Source organism: Pezoporus occidentalis, unplaced genomic scaffold, assembly GCF_034315485.1.
Source record: "Pezoporus occidentalis ecotype Australia unplaced genomic scaffold, CSIRO_AGI_Poc_V1 ctg25, whole genome shotgun sequence".
In the NCBI taxonomy this organism is placed as follows: domain Eukaryota; kingdom Metazoa; phylum Chordata; class Aves; order Psittaciformes; family Psittacidae; genus Pezoporus; species Pezoporus occidentalis.
In genome coordinates, this window is record NW_026914394.1 from 6,958,614 (window position 1) to 6,979,555 (window position 20,942).

At 44.1% G+C, this 20,942-nt stretch overlaps 1 protein-coding gene across 14 annotated transcripts in view; it reads left to right on the forward strand.

The window, feature by feature from the left end:
* Positions 1-20,942, forward strand: part of FGGY (FGGY carbohydrate kinase domain containing) — a 448,818-nt gene that overhangs the window by 203,045 nt on the left and 224,831 nt on the right. For 13 of the 14 annotated variants that reach the window (XR_009965693.1, XR_009965694.1, XM_062623150.1 and 10 more), the window contains one exon: positions 9,667-9,731. The exons of the other annotated variant lie outside the window; for it this stretch is intronic. Coding sequence is in view for 11 of the 13 variants with exons in the window: in XM_062623150.1 (XP_062479134.1) it covers positions 9,678-9,731 (54 nt within the window). In the remaining 2 variants the exon portion in view is untranslated. The remainder of the gene's footprint in view (positions 1-9,666; positions 9,732-20,942) is intronic. 14 annotated transcript variants of the gene reach the window in all.

A 20,942-nucleotide genomic window follows, 5' to 3' on the forward strand; every position in this document is an offset into this window, starting at 1 on the left:
GCTAGTTTCAGTTCCAGAAGCAGAACCAAGCAAAGCAACTGTGGTTAGAGTGGAGTTAACTGGGAACATTCCCAAAAGATAGCAGATTTGCTCCCAAGCACATAGTGATCCACCTACAGTGGAAAAGGAACATCATCTGCAAATCATAACCTCTTCACTCTGTGTAGATTCTGCCTGGACACTTACAGGCTTCTGGTAATAGTCTGTATGTAAAAAGAGTTATGAAGAGCATGCTGTTGGCTCTTCACAAGTATTGAAAATACTAGTAAGTATCTTTGCAGTGGAAGTTATCCCCGTAGTTGTCAAAATATTGCAGCTGAAGCATAAAAAGATGGCAAGGAGTGTATTCTATTGACAGACTGCTTGAAATAGGCAAATGCATATTAAGTAATTGTAGATCCCTAAACTGAATTAAGGTGACACATATATTGCTCTACTTTAATTGTTTTATTAGACTGTCCCAAACCCTAGCTGCTGGAACATGGCTCTAATGTTGCTACCCACGAGGATCCTTAAATGCAAGTGTGCTCAGGTAGGGAGGAAGGAGGCACCTGCAGTTGCTGTGTGGGCTAATAAAACGCTTGGGTGAGCAGATTTAGCAGGGAGGAGCACTCTGTAGCAGCATCCTGAGTCCAGATCTAGAGCTGTTAGCAGGCTTTAGATTAGTCTATGAGGGTCTTCTCCAAGGGAAACAGCACTGTGAGCCTCCCCCTAAATATGAGAGTGAAGGGTAAATAAATACAGAAATGCTGCATCTAGTAGAGGCTGATGACTTGTGCCAGGTGAGGTCTGTATTCTGCTTTCAGAATACTAGAGGGAAAAACCTCTTTGTAGAGTACTCCAGTGGATTTCTGCAGAACTCTCACTAGCACCTTCTTCCTAGATGATAGAGCTTGCAAGGCATAGGGAATATTTCCCATGATTTGCTAAAGATAAGTCAGAATTTCTCCTCCAATAACTTTTCAACCAAATTAGAAGGGTACAGAGCTTGAATCGTAGAATCACAGAGTCCCAGACTGGTTGGGATTGAAGGGACCTTAAAGCTCATCCAGTTCCAACCCATGCCACAGGCAGGGACACCTTCCACAAGAGCAGGTCCCTCCAAGCCCCCTCCAGCCTGGCCTTAGAAATAAAATCCTGGCTATTTAGTGAAAATAAAAAGTTGAATAGAGTGCAGAGGCCCAAGTTGTGTCTCCCACTCTTATGCCTCCTCCTCTTCCCTGGGTTTGATTGCAGTAGAGGTGAAACACCAACACGACGCTGGGAAATCCATGTAGGAATTAGTCTCATGCAACAAAATCAATAGCAAATCTGGATCTGGCTTCAGTCGCTCTTCTGTTCACAGGGTTAATTGTTTACATAAGGGAATGCAGCAATAGAGACATTTTGCTTCGGAACTCTGGCGTTTAGAGCCTCCATAAGTGTTTTTAACCCAGATTTCAAGAACAACAATGTGTGGCTGTGCTGGAACAAGTGCTATTTTTAAGTTTCCTGTGGTTTAGAAATTGTCAGATTTCTCTGTCTAAAGAATTGAGGGATCCAGAAAACCAGCTCTGAGTTTCTGGTGCGAACATTGAATGAATACAAAAATGAATAGACACTGATTTTCTGCATTGTAGCAGATGAAAGAAGATGAAAGGTCTCAGCTCTGCTCATGTCAGTCCAGAGCAGCTCTGGCAACTGCAGGCTTTAGTTAAATATCTATTATTTAACCTAGTTTGGGAAAATCCCTCCACTACTACAAAACAAGTTTTTCCACTCTTACGGGTCATGACCGTGTACGGAAGCACCCACGCTGATAACCTGTTGCACAACTGATACTGAGTAAGAGCCCTCAAAGAGCGAGTCTGTGCACCTGCTGACCTCTGCTCTGTCTCAAAGCCCTGCCCAGGTTTACCTGATGGAAGCTGCCATCTCCTGTGCATATCCAGTTCTAGCCATTAGCTGGTTGTGCACAAGAGTTGCATTTTATTGGTGCAAGCAGAAACAGTTCACATGCAGAGATCTGTATCATAGAATCATGGAAGGGTTTGGGTTGGAAGGGACCTTAAAGCTCATCCAGTTCCAACCCCTGCCACGGGCAGGGACACCTTCCACTAGAGCAGCTTGCTCCAAGCCCCTGTGTCCAACCTGGCCTTGAACACTGCCAGGGATGGGGCAGCCACAGCTTCTCTGGGCACCCTGTGCCAGCGCCTCAGCACCCTCACAGGGAAGATTTACTTTCTAATATCTAAACCAAATCTGCTCCCTTTCAGCTTGAAGCCTTGTCCTGCCATGCTCCCTGTGACACAGCTTTTCTTGTTTCACAGCCAGCAGTGCCTATGAACATCTTTCTTCTTTGTCTCTCCTGTCCATGTATTCACATGCCCCATAAATATCAATAGTTATGATTAAATATGAAAGAGACACAGTGCCAGTACTTGTGTATTGGCATAGGGGAAGAAGAGGACAGAGAAGAGGTAAGAGTTTTGTTTTTATGCAGACTGAAACATTACAGTAGCATAAACAGTGGCACTTACAGTAATGTCACAATCGCCTGCATAATATAATTCTATCATTGCCTGGAAACTTAGCACTTAGACAGGGATGTATTTCACTCCTGAGTAATAGTATAGCATTTCAGCAAGTAAGTATTACCTTATATACCTAGGAGATCATGAGCACTTCTTTCCAGCAATGCTACTTGCATAGGCCTTCCCATGCACCTTTGGAGCAACTTTTAGACCATGGGTCACTCTCTGCCCTCTGCCTCTGCAAGTGGAGGGACTCTGGTGAGGTTCTGATGGTTCCTACTGCTTACTCTTGTTAGATCAAGTAAAAGCACTGCATTGCTCTTTGCAATTCAATACACCAGACTTGGAGGCATTTTTTGTCTTTGGTATTCTGTTTCCTCATCTGAATGGGCTTCAAGGCACTGGCACTTTCCCATATCCTCTGAGTTTAGGTGATGCCTTTCTTAAGACCTTCAGTAGTGGAACACAGCAGCAGTCATTTCTGGCTCACATGAACTTAGAAGAATCCAGAGCCTTTTCTGGCTTATACTAGCCCAAAGAAACCAGTGGTATGGTTCTACCCTTCTGGGGGGCAGAACCAGCATATATACAATGCTCTTAGCAGGGACTTCTGCAGGAGAAACGTCACATTTTATGCCATATGATGCACCAATCCTTTTAAAAATCTGATATGGGAATGGCACACAAATGAGCAGTTGCCTGGCTTATAAAATTCTGGTGTGGTTTTACAATGCAAAAGGACACATCTGGCATCTAGCTGAGAGAGCTCAAAATGCCTTCTCCAGGGAATAAAATACTAAGTCAAATTGCTGGAAATAACATGCTTTCAGCATTAGCAGTATATGCTGTCTGTGCCCTGTGAAAGTGGAGAGAATATCACATACACAATCAGCACATTATGTTGTTGACCAAAACAAAACTGGAAAGTTTTAAGAGCAGCCACTGTCTAATGTCACATTACCACGGTGTCTGGTTTTTGGGAGCCTCGTTCTCTTCATTGAGGGTTATTATGCCAACATGTGAGAGAGAAGACTAAATGGAAACCAAGAAAGGTATCATTTTCCCTCTTTTTCACCCCGCCTTTCTTTTCCTGTCGGGAGTGTTTCTGTCTCAATAAAACTTACCCATTCCAGTACCTAACTACTATTTAAGATTGCTTGCCAGCCGGTGAAGTTGTCATGCAGGGTGCCCTTAAATAGCTTGTGTTTGACTGCACAGCACCTGTTAGTTGATTGGGAGACAGTAAAATTCAGGGCAAAGGCTTCCCAAACACAAAGGATTGCTTGTGGAAAAAGACCTTGTTGATCTTGGATGAAGTTATAACCACCGCTTGATGCCTTTAGTGAGGCATTGTATGGTTCCCTAAGTCTGTACATGTGTTTCTGTGTGTGAAAAAACACCTGAGCTAAACAGAACAGAGCTAAACCGAGTCTCCTCCTAATGGTCTTTCTTCAGGGGTATTTTATGGAGAACTTCTGAAAGGACTTTTTGTGTAAACCCCTTGGAAAATCTTTTCCAAGCCCCTGTGCAGAAGTGCTGGGGCCTGTGGCCACCATCCTGCTCCCAGCTTGCATCTTGCAGCTCACATCTTTCCAGCTGAGACTTCGGTCCATCAGATCAGATGTTCCAGACCCTGCAAGAGTCGTTTGTCCTGGTGGGAGGTGGAGGAGCTTGAAAGAAATGAAGATTCTTTCTTTATCCCAGTCCCTGTTCCTTCACTGTTACCACACACGGCTGCACCCTTAACTTCACTCCATGCCTCCTGCTTGCTGTGGCATTTATCCCTTCTTTTAGAGTCATCTTCGTCTTCTGACTCACTCACTATTGTGTTTGTGGTTAATTTTATGGGGTGAAGCAACTGGGATAACCTTGTGAAGATCAAACCCGAGTGCTTTTAAGTGACACACTGCTAGAGTATTAATTTCCAAATACATTTAGGAATAATATTGACATTCATTTGCTCTTTACAGGAGCGTGCTTGCTTTGAAAGATACACAAGCAAAAGCTTTTCACAATAACATACTTCATCTACAACTTAACTTGCTCATTTTTAGGCATCTTGTTTCTAAAGAGCTTCTCTGCACTGCTAGGATTCATCAGAAGACATCAGCCTACCCCAGAGCCCACTGGAGTCTTTGGACATCTTTTGGTTTTGCTGACTTGGCTTCCAGGAAAGGGCTGAGTTATGAAACATGGTGACACTTCTTGGTCATGCTGACTTGTATCTGTAGGACCTCGCTCCTCAGGACCTCTCTTTTTGTGGTTCAGCTGTAGTCTGCCAGAGTAATTGTGACTTTCTTAGCAAGAGTTGTACCCACTGCAAAGCTTCTCAACGTTTGTGCTCACTTTCAGAGCCCATTTGGTGAATTGGTGCAATAAGAACAACGCTGCCCAAAATGCTTATGGTGAACAAACCCATACCCAGTGGTTTTTTGGCTAACAGCTGTATTCTGAATACTTGCAGGATCTTTTCAATAACTGCTGCATCCTCTCCCAGCTGTGCAACCTGATGGGGAGGCTGCTTTGTGCAGAAGTGAGATTTGCCACCGGACAGGGTACCCTGCTCTATCCCTAGAGCCTGAAGGAACCGTGTAGGATCTGGTAGTTATTTCTTACCATTCAAGTTTGCACCTTACTTTTAACATTACAACCAGAAATGAGTTATTTCTTCACCTGTACAAGGCAGCACCTCTGCAGTCCTGCTGAGTTTTGGATTTCCCACCCCACCACATGCACACAATACTTTTTACCCCACTCCAAATCATAGAATGGGTTGTAAGGGACCTTCAAAGAACATCTAATCCAACCCCCTGCGATGAGTAGGGATATCTTGAACTAGATCAGGCTGCCCAGAACCACATCCAGCCCGGCCTTGACTGTCTCCAGGGATGGTGCATCCAACACCTCTCTGGGCAACCTGTGCCAGTGTTTTACCACCCTCATTGTAACAAATTTCTTCCAAATGTCCAGCCTGAATTTCCCTTTGTTTAATTTAAAGCCCTAACCCCTCATCCTGTTGCAACAGGCCCTGCTAAAATGTCTCTCCCATGTAAGTCTTTCTTATAGGCCACTTTTAAGTACTGAAAGGCCACAGTTGGGTATCCCTGGAGCCTTCTCCAGCTTGAACAAGCCCAGCTCTCTCAGCCTGTCTCCGTAGGAGAGGCGCTCCATCCCTCTAGTCATCTTTGTGGCCCATGAACACAATCCACATGTTTGAACGTAAGGCATCCGGGCCCAGGTTGAGGGAAAGCCAGGGGTTACCCCAGTCACATGCAGCAAGCTGATCTTCTGCTGCACTTTCTGTTCAAGACCTGATTATTTGTGCAGGCTGGATTCTGAAACATTTGGCTTGGAGCTGAACAAGCACAACTGACAAACGGGACGGTTGCCTGGTGTGCTACAGCACAGGCAGAGAAGGAAGGAGCCCTGGTGTCATTCAAGTGCTTGACTGTTCTTTTTCAGCAGGTATTTTTTCAGTTCACAGCAGGCCATTGACACCAGAAAGTGCAGCAGCAGCAACAATTTCAGTGGTGAAACTGCCGATGTTACAATCAGAGGGAGATAAAGTGAAGTATTTGTTGGAGTGGCAGTACCAGGAAATGGCTGAGACATCACATGGTGGAGGATGTGCACTCTGCAGCACAGGGACATATTTACTTACAGGCTAGACTTCCACCAGGCTCAACCAAAGGCAGTTTTGGCTAGTTATTTGAGTTACCTGACCCACTTGCAGTAGGAAGTCATTATATAGATAGTAAATACCTACCCCACCCTTGGTAGGCAGACAGACTCTCTGCCAAAATAGTCTAACTCAGCTTAACAGAATATAAAATACTGTGACTTTCTAGTTAAAGTGTCACTGCAAAGACATTAGAAACTGCTGCTGTTCCAGTAAACTGCTCCACTTCTTGGCATTCAATCACTGTGAAGAAAGCCTCTAGGATTTACATCTTACCACCACCTGGAACACAAATCACACGCAAAGTCTGCGTATATATAGGCTGATATTTTTCTTAAGGTGCAAATCACTTGCTTCTCCCACTGATGAGCAAAGCTCCCTCTGGCATCAGGGAGGTTGCCTGTGACAGAGGATTCTGATAAGAGCTTTTACACAACCATTCATCTGAAGTGTTAAACAGAGACTCCAAGAATTTGTTCTTAGACTTCTTTGTATTATTCCCCTGTAATGAAAGCTGCAGCTGACTTAGCACACAGAACATGCTTGGTGATGAATACATTGATGGGTGGGTTTAAAATTTCAAGCGAGATGCTTGAAACATCGTCTACAAGTCATCATTAAAAATAAAATCATGGTACTGTTATAATAATTCAGAACTGTAAATTCTTTTCCCCATTAATAGATGAGATTTCCCCAAAATCTGTGGCCTGCACCAATGTTGACTCTGCAAATCATCACCAAAATAAGATTCTGGTCTTGCTTACACCAGAATATAGTTGGAGAAGGTCCATGTAAAGAGAGCAGATCTGTACTAATGCACCTAAAAGCAGGTCTGGTCCAAAATACGTTTTAAAGTAAGAGGACTTACTTCAAGTTAGAATGATGATGACCTTTGCTTGGATTGTAGGAACAGGTGGTGATAGAAAAGGAAGAAAAGCACTGTCATGTCTTCTACTGCACATATATCAGTGTAATTTTACTTATATTTTGTGTGTCTTACATGAAACTTCAGATACCGATGCTGAAGATCCTGGGATGGGTTGAAGCAGTTCATTTAGCAGAAACTGAAGTGAAAATTCTGTTTCCTTCAAAGGTCACTTCTTAGAGTTCAGGGGGTAATTTTTCATTTGATAAAACCAGGGAATGAGCTTGTTTGCGCTCTGCAAACCCAGGAGCTATTCACTGAAATCGAGCAGGTCTGGGTAGAGCATAGAGGGATAGGACAAGGTAGAGTGGCTTTAAACTGACCGATGGTGGATGTAGGTTAGCTCTTAAGCAGAAGCTCTTCCCTGTGAGGGTACTGAGGCGCTGGCACAGGGTGCCCAGAGAAGCTGTGGCTGCCCCACAGGTTGGACACAGGGGCTTGGAGCAAGCTGCTCTAGTGGAAGGTGTCCCTGCCCGTAGCAGGGGTTGGAACTGGATGAGCTTTAAGGTCCTTTCCAACCCAAACCAGTCTGGGATTCTATGATTACATGACTTGTTCTATTTCTATGCATGGGGCTTGTGTATTGCTGCTGCCTTTTCTGCACACCATGTGCTTGCTGCCTAGGTTGGCTAGGCTTAGGAGAGACCATGGATAAGTTAAAAAGGATTTCTGCTGCTATTCTGCGGATCATCTATTACATATCTATGGTGTTAAGGACAATGTGTCACATGGGGCTCAATGGGGGATTTTAATGCACTACAGCAAAGATCCATAAAGGACACAGGCACCCAGCTCTGAGGCTGAGATTCAGGAGCCTTAATTAGGATGCTGCTTTGCCTGCACAGTGAGCTGGGAGAAGCTAGTGTCTAGTAATGGAATTCACATGTACCAGTGCTCTGAGCAGGGGGCTGAGTTAGTGAGATGGAAAATGCTGAAGAAATGGATACACTTCTGCACTTGAGTTAGTGCCTAAACCCTGTTCTTGTATCGGACCCTGAGTGCTGAAGTTTTAGCAACATGGACCAGTCAGCCTGTGTTTACAATTGCCCTGACTTTCCTTAGGGAAATAAATCATTTGTTCTCATTTGAGCCTGCTATTAAAGTAGAAAGCTGCACACCAAAGCACACTGGAGCCCGGTGCTATCCTGGAGCCACACTTCCCTTGTTGTCATCCTATTTAGGAACACCCTTCATCAAATAATCACTGTTTGGCACAGTACTAAATTAAATCACTGAACTCCAAAACGTTGTTATGTGTCTACCTACTCCATGGTTCCATTGGGATGGAAATTCTCTATCTCCTTTAAAGACTGTTAGAGCCCTGCCTTTCTTGCTCACAACAAAAGGGGATTGTTGACTTTGTTTGTCGTTATTTTCCTGTTCAACAAAAGATGCTTATTCTTTCTCCCCAGTGCTGAGATCCCTGGGAGCCTGTAGACCTCCTCTCTGCTTGCTTTTCTTTCCCCTGGTTGACTACAAAATAGAAAGTCTCCTTCACCCTGGAGCTTGTGTTGAAATGCACAAAAGCAAATATTATCTATCTAAACTTTCAAGGTTTTCCTGATGAAGGTAGTAATTAAAAAGTCGATGTGAGGCATAATTGACTAAGGAAACAATGTTACAAGGCACAGCAGAAGTGGCAATGAGATTAACACACATTTATGATTAAGAATTAGTTGTTCATGAAATAAAAAGTCGTTTCAGTCAAAACCTTTTGACCTTTAAGAGATGCAGCAAACCCACGGTCGTGTAGTTGTTTTGTTGGAGCCTATTATTGCTATCCCACTGGAACCTTGAGAGAATAGCTTTTCTGATCCTACAACTAGGCAGCCTGTGGGCAGGAGAGCAGGGTTCTTGCTTTTTGAGAGCTAGCAGCCCATTCAAGGTGGGTTGACTTTCTAAAAGACCCATTTATTGAATGACGCAAGGTACAAATTATGACTCACTGCATAGGTTAAGTTGGTAAAAGTCAACCTGTATTCATCTTCCTAGCACCTACACAGCTGCATGAAGTATTTCATAATGGATTTAAGCTGGAAGATGGGAGATTTAGATGAGACATTAGGAAGAATCTCTTCTCTGTGAGGGTGCTGAGGCGCTGGCACAGGGTGCCCAGAGAAGCTGTGGCTGCCCCATCCCTGGCAGTGTTCAAGGCCAGGTTGGACACAGGGGCTTGGAGCAAGCTGCTCCAGTGGAAGGTGTCCCTGCCTGTGGCAGGGGTTGGAACTGGATGAGCTTTAAGGTCCCTTCCAGCCCAAGCCAGTCTAGGATTCTATAATTTATTAGCTCTAGAGTCCCATTAACCCTTTTAGAGGCTTAAAAATGGTTTGCAATAGAACCCAGAGAAACTGATGTACTTATCTGGTGAACTGAAGTTTTTCTCTTTTATCAGTGGTGATCTAGCGAACAGCAGATTTGCTTCTCTCTGGCCAGGATTAGGTCACAGAGTGGCCCAGCAGACTGGCTTTGAACATTTCTTCCTGTTTAACAGCCCTCAAAACACGCTTTGATTGCTGGTGTTTGCTGATATGTGACACTGTGTTTTCCAGGTCTCAACCAGATGAGCCAGGTACTCTTCAATCTCGGAAGCCTCTCATCATCTCACAATGATACTGTAAGTGATTGCTGTTTATTATAAGCAGCTTTTTAAGCACAAGCTTGGTGCCAGTCCAGTGCATTTTATTAGTTGAAACATTTCCTTTTATTTCCCACTTGTATTGCAACCTACTTTTTATGGTAGATTTAAAGCAATGGAAGCAGTTTTGCTGTGTTTGCAAGGCCTTTAAAAGGACTGACCCACCTCTTCACGTTCTCCACCCACCTCCTTCCCCATCTTCTCTCCTTTCAAAGGGAGAACATCAGCAAGTTTAGAGATTCAGATGTGGTTCCTAAACCTGTGTCAATGCGGAAGATCTACTATACTGCTGGAAATGGTGTGCAGCCACTTGTTCCTGTATTTGAGCTCTCCTTCCTCTCAGGAAACACAGATTTCAAGGGAAGGAAAACCACAAGTGACCCTTGTGCATGTCAGTGCAAAAAGTGGTGGTTGCTTAAAAAGAAAGGTGTTAACCTTATGTGCATGGCTTCATTTCTCCACCTATTCCTCTACTGTGCATGTTACAAATGACAGCAATGACAGGCTGCATGAGATGCCCATTGAGAGGTGAAGCATCTCTTTCTTTGACCCCCTGTCTGTAGTCCTAACTCAGCAGGATTTTCCTTGTCTGGTAATATGGCTGGACTAGAGGAGGGACTGTGCCTTCTCTTATTGCTGTGGGTGAATAAATACTGGCAATAGCCTTTCTCCAGTGTTGAATCAAACACTGAAATTCATTTACTTCTTCTCTGGTCATAAATACTATGTGTCAGCTTTCTGCAATCCACACTGTACTAACCTACTTGCAGAGATTCCTACATAAAGGAAGTGGCAAAATTGCATGGAAGATTATTGACAACAAACTAGTTTGAAACATGAACATTGGCCAGACACTTGTCTGTGCCTTTACTCAAGGAACACGTATTACCTTGTGACTTTCATGGTCAATCACATCTAAACCTAAAATGTGAGTTTCAGAGCACATGTAAAGACCAGATTGGAATTGAGTATAAAGATATATATACTGTTGGGTTTAAGCCCATAATAAAACTTGCTCAATGCTGATGAATAATAGATGCATTTAAAGGAAATTACGATCTGCTCCTGTTTAATCCTTGAAAGGAAAAAAAAAAGCAAATTTGCTTATAAATTCTCTGTAATGGTTTATTCTTTAAGACAGAACAATGGAGGCTTGGTATGAAATCAATAAAAGGGCCTCATTTTATGCCCCAAGTTTGTAACCTACACAGAAGTCTGTTATGGCAGCTGCCGCCTTCACTAACACACCAGGGTTCAGACCAGGTTCCTCCAGGGCTACAGTGGTAATGGCTCTTAAGTCTGGCTGAAACAGGCTGGAATTCCCTATGGATCAGGCACAGAGGTGGACCTGTACCATGCACTCACCTGTGCGTTACGTCAGTAAGTCTAATATGTGCCATTCCAGTTGTAGCTCTTGTAAATTAAACAGAGAAATAAGCTGCTTTTTTCAGTTCATGCCACCGCTGAAATACGATCCAAGGCTCAGGTAGATTGCAGCTGTGATCTTGCTCCTTGGTTATGAACATACATTTATGTTCTCAAGACATGAGAGCTCCTTCTACACAGGCAAAAACTGTAAAACCGAAATGAACAGCGTTCTCTGTGTACAGTAGAGTTATTTCAAGTGCCTGAGGGTTTGAACATAAGCAGACACTGTGTTCGCGTACAATCTAAGCAAGACTTCTGGGGTTTGGCATTTCAAATGACAATTAGAAATACAGCAGGCATGTTTCAGCAACTTTATGGGATCCCATAAACATCCAGCAAAGGATTCCAGACAAAAGCAGAGATTCACAGGAAGGATTGTTTGCTTCTTTTTGTGTCCTACTTCGGTTTTCAGTGGGATGTGTTGTCTCACATCACAAAACTAATGAAACAAAAGTAAAGGGCAGAAGGTTTCTCACTCCTTGGATGCTGTTGTATGAAAGAAAATGCTTCTTTGGGAGTGTAGAGTCTGTATGGCTCTGTCCAGGTGACAGCTTTAGCTTGAGGAGAAACAAGTCTGGAAGGTGAAAAGCACTTTCCTTCCTCAACACACAACAGACACAGTAGACTCCAGGCCTCCCCCTGGCACGATTTTGTGTGCCATGACAATACCTGAATTTTGCTGGATATATTTATGTAGTGATAGGACAAGGGGTAATGGCTTCGAAGTTAAACGAGGGAGACTTAGGTTAGACCTTAGGCAGAAGCTCTGTGATGGTGCTGTGATGGTGCTGAGGCGCTGGCACAGGGTGCCCAGAGAAGCTGTGGCTGCCCCATCCCTGGCAGTGTTCAAGGCCAGGTTGGACACAGGGGCTTGGAGCAAGCTGCTCTACTGGAAGGTGTCCCTGCCCATGGTAGGGGTTGGAACTGGATGAGCTTTAAGGTCCCTTCCAACCCAAACCAGTCTGGGATTCTATGATTTACCACAGGAATGACAGTATTGCATAGTCACTCAGCTATTCCCACTGTACCCTCCTGACAGCATGCCATGGGTTATGAAATTGTATATTATATCATGTACCTTTAAGCAACATCATGTTTACAAATATACAAGGCACCTCTTGTGACTGTGTTTAGACATTAACCTAAGGTGAGAAGAAGAACCTGAATCTCAGGTTAAGGATTTAATTACAAGACCTTTCTTCCTCAATGCTTTTTTTTCCTGCCACTTGTAAACCTTTGGCAAAAAGAGATCCTCAGCTGTGGTGGGTTTTTTGTGCCTGAATTTCTCCTTAATCAATTCCTAAATCTCCAAATTTGAAATTGCTGTGATATTGAGGAAAATTGGTCAGCTCTTTCCTAGCCTTGAGATGGGAGACAAACTGCAGTTTGGTTTTAGGTAGTTCTGAAAGCCCTCTTTTTATGACACTTTAGCAATGTGTTTTGTTCTGTGCATGTGCTCAAACCACGTAGGCATCAACTGAACCACCTAATGATGCTCGGCCAGAACTCCTCCCCTGCTCTCCTGGGTTTCTTTTAGTCCCCTCCTCACCATAGGAGCCACAGATGGCTCCTCTTTGTTTCCCTACATCTCACCTTTGCATTCTGAAAAATGCCAAGTATGGTATAAATTTGGGGGTATTTGTAGGGAATTTACCTTCTTCCTCCATGCAGAGGCCAAGGAACTGTTAGTCTCTCCTTTCTTGTCCCTGGAAACCAGCACTGGGATTATTTCTCAGGAGTCAGGGCTAAGTGAGAATTAGGTTCCTGCCTGGGTTAAGCAGCACTCCACATTAGTGATCCCATGTCCCAGTCTGGGCAGGAAGAAGTAAGGAAACTGTTTACTTTATCCTCCTTAGCGCACAAACCAAGCCACAGGAACTGGGAACAGGCCATCTGCCAGAAAAGAGGGAGATAGGAGGTATCTTAGGGTTACATTTGTTTCCTGTGGCTGTTGCTTTGCTTTAGTCCTTTCCCCTCCTCCGTAACACAATTCAGGACTACATAGGAGCCCTTTCCCCCTTTACCTGTATTTATCTCCTTTAATTACATGATACTTTTGCAATCTGAGGGAGGCAGAGGCGATCCCATCCTGCCTTTCTACCTTGCTCGTTGTAGCTTCATGTTCCTGACCCTGCCGCGGTTGCGATGCCATGCAAAACTGATAGGTCCTTTTTGTTTTGTTTGCCTTTTGCTTGGCATTCCTTCCCTTTCCCCTGCATTCCTCTTGCTCAGTGTATTCCCAGCAGCGATTTTTTCCCATGTGAAGGAGCATCAGGCGCGTCCCCCAGGCCTTCCACTGAAACCTTTACTGTGACATGGCCTTGGGCTGGATCTCACCCCTCATGCAGGTGCTTAACACAGAATGAAGGTCAAGTCCATTTAAGAGCTATTTCAGGGGCTTAAGTGGGCATGAGATAGGGTGCAATTTTAACACTCATCCTCTGTGCAGGATAAATTTGATGTTAATTGTAATGAAACTGCTGTGGTGGAGAGTCTTTCTAGCTCTGAGTAATGTTGTGTGCTTATTCCTTTGCAATAGCAGCTGTGTGACTTCTTCATTTATACAATCAACCTGAAACTGCCTTGATTAAATAAGGTTTGTAATTGCTGCTCTCACAAAAATCCTAAAGGGAAAAGCAGTTGCAGTATGTCTCCAGAATGCTGTCTCCAACTATACACTTTGCTGAACATTGCAGATAGCTTCTGCTGCGATGGAGATGTGGAGCTCATCTGAACGTGGGATGGATTTGAATAATCTCTTTCACTTGTCCAGCACCACAGATTTGTTCCTTGCCTTTCTTTTGCTTTGCCCAGGCTAGTAGTCCCCACCACCAGGACTTCAGCTGTTTGGACAAATGTATCACAAGCCACTGCACCTCAGCCTCAGGAAATATATCCTGCTGTTCAAAACAATTCCTCATGCTCCTTGACGTTTACTCCTATGGGTATTTGTAGACTGTTATGTCTGCCATTACTTGTTGTTTAACCTAGCAATAAGCATTTAGCTCTGTCCTCATAAATCATTTCCCCTCAGACTGCCTGTGCTCTGAAGTATGAAAAGCCCAGGCTAAGCCTACCCTTTCAATGACTATTCCCCACAGGATTTCATTGGTGGCACAGAATCATTGCTCAAGCCATGATTTCATTCCTGGCTTATTTCATGATCCTTTGCTGATTATACTGACCTAAGGATCTATACCAGAAGTTCTCTGCTTTTCTTTCCCCTGTCTACCCACATAGCCTTCAAGACTTGTTCGACCTCTTCCCCCAACTTTAACACCAGTAATTCAGGCTGCTTGTCCCTTCTCCCTAAGAGTACGTCATTTGGGAGTAGCAGAAGCTGCAAGGTGTATTCCCAATTCCTTCATATTCCTCACTCTTTGCTGAAGGACTTCTCCACAGCCACAAGCTGGTTGCCAGGGACAGCAGAAGGTGGACTTCCATAGCGTGTCTCCTTGGGTTGGTGGCTGATGGGTACAGCTGCCTGGAGCAGGGTAAGGAAGAGCAACTGGCTGGATTCAGACCTCCTCTTCCCAGTTCTGCGGTAGGCAGGGAGCTGGGCCACATATTTACCAGCTGGTTGGGGGAACTCTTGCATTTTTGCCCCTCCAGTGGGTACCTGTTTGCAGTTTTGAAGTGGCTCATCTGGACTAAAGACATATGAATTTCAGGAGCTTTGTGGTGAGGCCAGAATCTGCTGTTGATTAAAGCATCCTCGAAGATACCTGGATCTTTAAACAAATCAATTGCCACAAGATATCACCAGGAATAACTCAGAAAAGCCCTCAAAAAGGTGGATTTATCCAGTTTATGGGGACACTTCCAGTGACTACAGCAAGGATTGAAAATAATTAAGAGTTGTATAAGGCGCAGGAATGACTTCAGGCTTTGGCTTCTAGGGAGAAGAAAGAAACTTCCTGTGGTCAGAGTTGCCCATAGCTGCCTATTGCAAACTTCTTTTTACTCTTCTGTTAAAGTTTTGTTAGTGGCTACAACCACAGATAAAAGAAGGAGCAGAGAGATCCCTAATGTAGCATAGGATATCATCTCACCAGCATAGGGCATCATACCATCATGTGCAAAGTAGAGTGCTGTTCTCTTTTTAGCTGGTAAGAATTTGCTGGTAAGAATTTGGACATTGCAAAATGCTCATGAAAGCAAGAGACAAGATGTGATGGAAGACATTTCTTTTCCTGAAACCTCAAAAACTTTAGGCAAGCCTCAAGTCTATGCATGTGTTTCTGTCCTACTTGCACATTTGCTGTAACTCCTCCACTCTCATCTCATTTATTACTGTGTTAAACGTGGCTGATCACTGCATTGCATTTGCTTTCAGGACTCTTCCATCCCCAGCTTGGAAGAATCATTCATTTGCCTTGCAGCAGAAGAAGAGTTTGGTTCTAAATTTGGGACAACTTGATGAAAAGCTGCTTCTGTTTCACCTTTGAGACCCACCCTTTAAAACTGTGAACATTCATTTTGGTCCTTCTGAAGACTGAATTGTCTTCTCACATGAGCGATAGGGTCCTGTATGACCACAAATGAAGTTAAATCATATAACTGGGAAGTTTAGTCCTGTTTAATGGCTTTGTTCAGTTATTCTACCTGCTCATCTTTACATAACATTAAAATCATACACATCATTTTCTCCTCTAAAATAAAGGAGGATCTTATAAGAAGTCTATCTCTCTGCATGTTTTCTCAGTCTCTGCAGGAGTATCCACAGGCGCTTGTAAGTTGTGTTGAATAATTCCTTTAGCCACGTTTTTCCCCCTCTGTATACATCTCTTCAGGCACAAGGCACGCACAGAAGAAGAATTTCAAGTGTAAAGAAGCAAAATCTGCTTCCTCCCTCAGATCTTCCCGATCATGGCAGCGCTGGATGTCTGTTTAGTCTGTGTAGAAAAAGCCACTGGTGCTCAGCAGATTGTATCTGGCTTTTCAAAACCACAGCATCATTTTCTGAAGGTTCATTTTCTAGGTCTTAAATGAGAAAGAAGAAATGCAATAATCCCCTTGGAAGTGAGGGTCTTTCATTTCTGCCTGGTTAGTAGGATAGTAAAGGTTTAGCTGTAAGCACTTACTCACCAGGAAAGGTTAGTCATTGCCATGCTTTCTTAATGCTCTGTTAGTAGCTTTTATGGTCTTTTTCTGGATGTTTCTCATCAGGTCCATGAAGTCTGACCTCTCTTACAAGCTTCTTGTATTCCTTCATTATGTATCGACCATTATGACCTCTGTGGGAACTCCTGGAAATAGGTGCATTAAGAAGAGAGGCAGCCCTGGAACTTGCTACACATTCATCAGACTAAATCAGAAGCAAGGCTGAAATCTCTTCTGAAAGCCAGGTTGAACATTTAAAATGGACCAGAAGAGCTCTCATTGGAAATGTCTATATGATCACTATCCTCTTGTCTTTAAAAAGCATGAAGGCTGAATCAGTCTGTCTGCTAGAAGCAGTTCTGCACTAGTACTGCACAAACAAATCTGGAAACACTGCAGTTTAAGGATAGACTAGGATCTGCAGACATACACTGAGATCCCTCAGAGCTCCTCATGAGGTGTGAGCATCTTATAGGGGGAACTGTGCGACCAAGCTAATAACCTTTGTGTTGGCTGTGTGAAGCAGCTCCAGCTAGATCAGCTCTGGATCTAGTTGAAGATGTCCCTGCTCATTGCAGGGTGGGTCCATGACCTTTGAAGGTCCCTTCCAACCCAAACTATTCTGTGATTCTATGAGTCTTTCCGTGCTTCAAAAAACATGGGAATCCTTGGTTTAAGGTCGATCCCATGAACTGCTAAATGACTCAGGCAGTGTGTACAAATTGGATAAGCAATGAAACATCTTTCCTCTTGAATCTGGATGGGCCGTTTTGTCCCATGACTAACTGCATGTCTCTTCACTTACATTTGATCCCGCCTCTGCAGGAGGCAGTGGGAATTAGTTTTCTGCTTTTCCTGCAAAAGAAGTTGGACACTGTCTTTAGCAAGTTCAGTTCTCTGCAGAGAGTTGTTTAACAGTGCAGTCAGAGCAGGAATTCTGCAAGAGCCACAGGCTGATGGCAGTACTCTCGGTCCCACGCAGGAGAAGACATTGGGCAGACAGGTCCACCCTCTTAGCAAGCAGAAGCATATACTTCTGTGGCTTGGTTTGCAAGCACCTTCCCCTCAGAGACAGTGCCTTTAGAGCACCAAGGGTTGAGGGAAGTGTAAGGGGGTTTCTGTCTACTTTGCAGACCATTTCTAAGCAAAAGTAAGAAAGCAACTTAGAATTCAGCTGACTTGAACATTAAATAGAGTATGTTTAAAAAGCTGTGACATTTTTTGAGTGAGGATGCATTTAAAACCTTCCTTTTTTAAAACCCCCATGTTTATACTGGGCGTTGTGGCCACAAAACTATTACAACTTCATACCTGCAACTGAAGAAGGAACCGTGTAGCTCTGAATGTCAAACGTGGCTTTAATCTGCTTCGCAGCTTGTTTTGGTTTGGTTTTCTCTGTTTCATTTCCCTTTGCGGTGTTAAGTTCTGACCCTGAAAGGTGAGGAAGTGAAGGAAATGGAAGAGTGAAATTTGGGGAGTCTGACGCTGAAAAGCCAAGGGAACCACAGGGCAGCCTGTCTGCTTGTGAGATTGAAATGTAAGTGGACTCCCCAAATTAATTACTTTGGAACCCACTTACTTATGTATGTGGACTCCCTTAGGCATAAGCCTTATATTATGTCACCGAGATGGCATTTGGGCTTGATTTATGTTGGCACGAAACTAGCTATAAAGTGCACATGTGTGCCCATAGTAGCCCCTTTTCAAACAGAGCATGTTTATAGAAACAGGAAACATGGCTGCAGCAGGAGTACACCGAGCCTCTGCTGTGTCAACAGCCGCCCAAATACTACAGGTATCCAGGATCTGCACGCTGCGTTCATTTTCCATGTATTTCAACCCAGTCAGTAACCTGGAACACCAGTACCAGAGACTAGTGGTTGGTTAACAGAAGAAAAATGACTTGTTGGGTGAAATTTACTCCACTAAAGATGTGTATCTGAACAAGAGCCACAATCCACATTTTAATCTCTTGCTTTCATACTCTGTCTAATCTGTGGCTGATATGTTGTGGTGATTCTCTCTCTCTTCTTTCCCCCCTTGGAGAGTGTTAATTATATCTGATTCTGTAGTGACAGATCTATCTTTAAAGGGGTATGTGCTTTCTGAAGCCTGCAGGTCATGCCCCATCCCTGGCAGTGTTCAAGGCCGGGTTGGATAGGGCTTGGAGCAAGCTGCTCTAGTGGAAGGTGTCCCTGCCCTTGGCAGGGGTTGGAACTGGATGAGATTTAAGGTCCTTTCCAACCCAAACCATTCTGTGATTCTATGATGTTCAGGGAGATGCAAGCTCTTCACTGTTCTTTATAGTGCATTAGAAACAGTTAAATATATCTAAGCACCATTCGAGATTTCTTCTAAGAAATTGAAAAATAGACAAAAATGAGGATCAAGAAGAGCAGAACGTTTTTGGTGTCTGAGAAAACCATATTTTTTCATTCCTCAGATGCATTTATTTGCATATTCAGTTTTCAACCTGTTGAGTTGTGAAGTGCTACAAACTGGTGCAAATAACCTTCTCCATCATCCACTTGGATCTGCTGGGCCTGTAGTGAAGTAAGAGGGGGTTTGTGCTTCAAGAAAGCAGCACCCTTGAACATCTCTATGACACTGATGAAACCCTTCCCAGAAGGGGAGAGAGGAAGGTGAAGCAAGCCATGCGGGCCCTGTCTCCTCCATCTGGGTTGACCTAAAGGCAGACTAAATGCACTGCGCACTGTAGGAGTTCCCTTTCACAACATCCCTTTCTTCAGACTTCAAAGAAGTCTGTAACAGAGACTGTGTTGTTATGTACACAGAACAGTCTCCTCTAAGTTTCTAAGGAGAACTGATGATGCAGGAGGGATCCTTTCTTTTCATGTGGTAGACGCCCCCCTCTTTCTCTCCCTCGGGAGAATCCCTGTGTTGGTATTTAAACCATCCGGGAGATTTTTTTAAGGCACATCTTACACTGGGAGTTGGAAGAAAAAAGATCTTCATGTCGTCTTGGAGAGACGGAGAGGAAATGCATGTGAATCCTAAAGCCCAGCTGCCAAATAAATGCTGTTTGTCAGAGAAGATTAGCTTGAAATAGAAACTAGTACCAAGTCTTTACAATGGATATACTCTACCTCTTGCAGCTTTAGAGCTCATAGAAGGGCTGGGTATTGCTCATAGGAGCACACGGTAGCGCATTAAACTATAATATGAACCCAGTAACGCAGAGAGTTTGGTCTGGTCTCAGATCTTACTGGAAACCAGCAGTAACTGTGTGTTGCACTTCTTGCTCAGTGGAGAGAGGTAATCTCAGAGACAATATGAGCAGGCTATAGGAGCAGGGCTACTGTATTACTCACTGAAGACTTACACTCCCTTTGGAGGTGGTATGGGAATGCATTTCTACCAGGGAAATACAGTTCCCACATCAAGTGTCTCAGACTTGCATATTTACTGATTGCAAGTCAGATTAGTTTATGAAAACATCTGTAACCTACAGCATGAAAACCAGAGCCAGACAACCCGCACTTGGGGTTTTGTTGCATGGAATATTCCAAGTGTGATTGCTGAATGTAGCCCTGCTGAATGTAGATCATGTAGTCCTGGCGTGATCACTGTTACTAGAGGGTCACAAGCACTAGTCAGTGGCTGTGGTGCTCTGTTGGGTTTGAGCTGGGATATCTTTTTAGCCTGTAGTTAAATGCTTAGTTTGAGTTATCATAGAATCATAGAATCTCAGACTGGCTTGGGCTGGAAGGGACCTTAAAGCTCATCCAGTTCCAACCCGTGCCATGGGCAGGGACACCTTCCACTAGAGCAGCTTGCTCCAAGCCCCTGTGTCCAACCTGGCCTTGAACACTGCCAGGGATGGGGCAGCCACAGCTTCTCTGGGCACCCTGTGCCAGTGCCTCAGCACCCTCACAGGGAAGAATTTCTGCCTAATGTCTAGCATAAATCTCCCCTCTCTCAGCTTACAGCCCTTTGTCCTGTCACTGTCCTCCTTTGCTGTTTAACATAGGGGCATACTGTTGTGTTTGGGACAATATTAGAACAGAATAACAGGCACACTTCTCAGAAGGACTGGGAAACAGATACTGTTGTGCTGAGTGGGTGTCATGGGGGAGGGTTTTTAACTTCCCTGGATTAGTGCCCAGCACAGCAGTAGATGGTAGGAAAAATCATGTCGGGAGAATCGCATGTTGAGTCTTTGTGGGTGTCAGTTGAGGACACCCCACAGAAGCCTGAAATCCCACCTCTGCAGGCGTAGGCAGCACGGTTTGCAGGAGCTCTCTGATGGCAGAAAGGGCTGTGGTAGCTGCCCTGTCGCAGGAATGTCCATGCAGCAGTATGGCCTTCAGATGCAAAAAGGTCTGTTTATTAGAAATTAAAACATTTCTTTCTCACAGGTAAGAGACAGGATTTTCCCTACAAAAGAAGTGGTGAAGGTGGTAAAATCTCTGGCAGTGTTCAAAGCCAGGTTGGACAGAGCCTTGGGTGACATGGTCTAGTGTGAGACATCACTGCCCGTGGCAGGGGGGTTGGAACTGGATAATCTTAAGGCCCTTTCCAACCCAGACTGTTCTGTGATTCTATGGTTCTATGTTCTGACTATTTGAAAGAAATGTTTCCTTTCAAATTCATTGATCTTGTGTCTGTTAGGGCTCAATGTTCCCATTTCACAGAGAT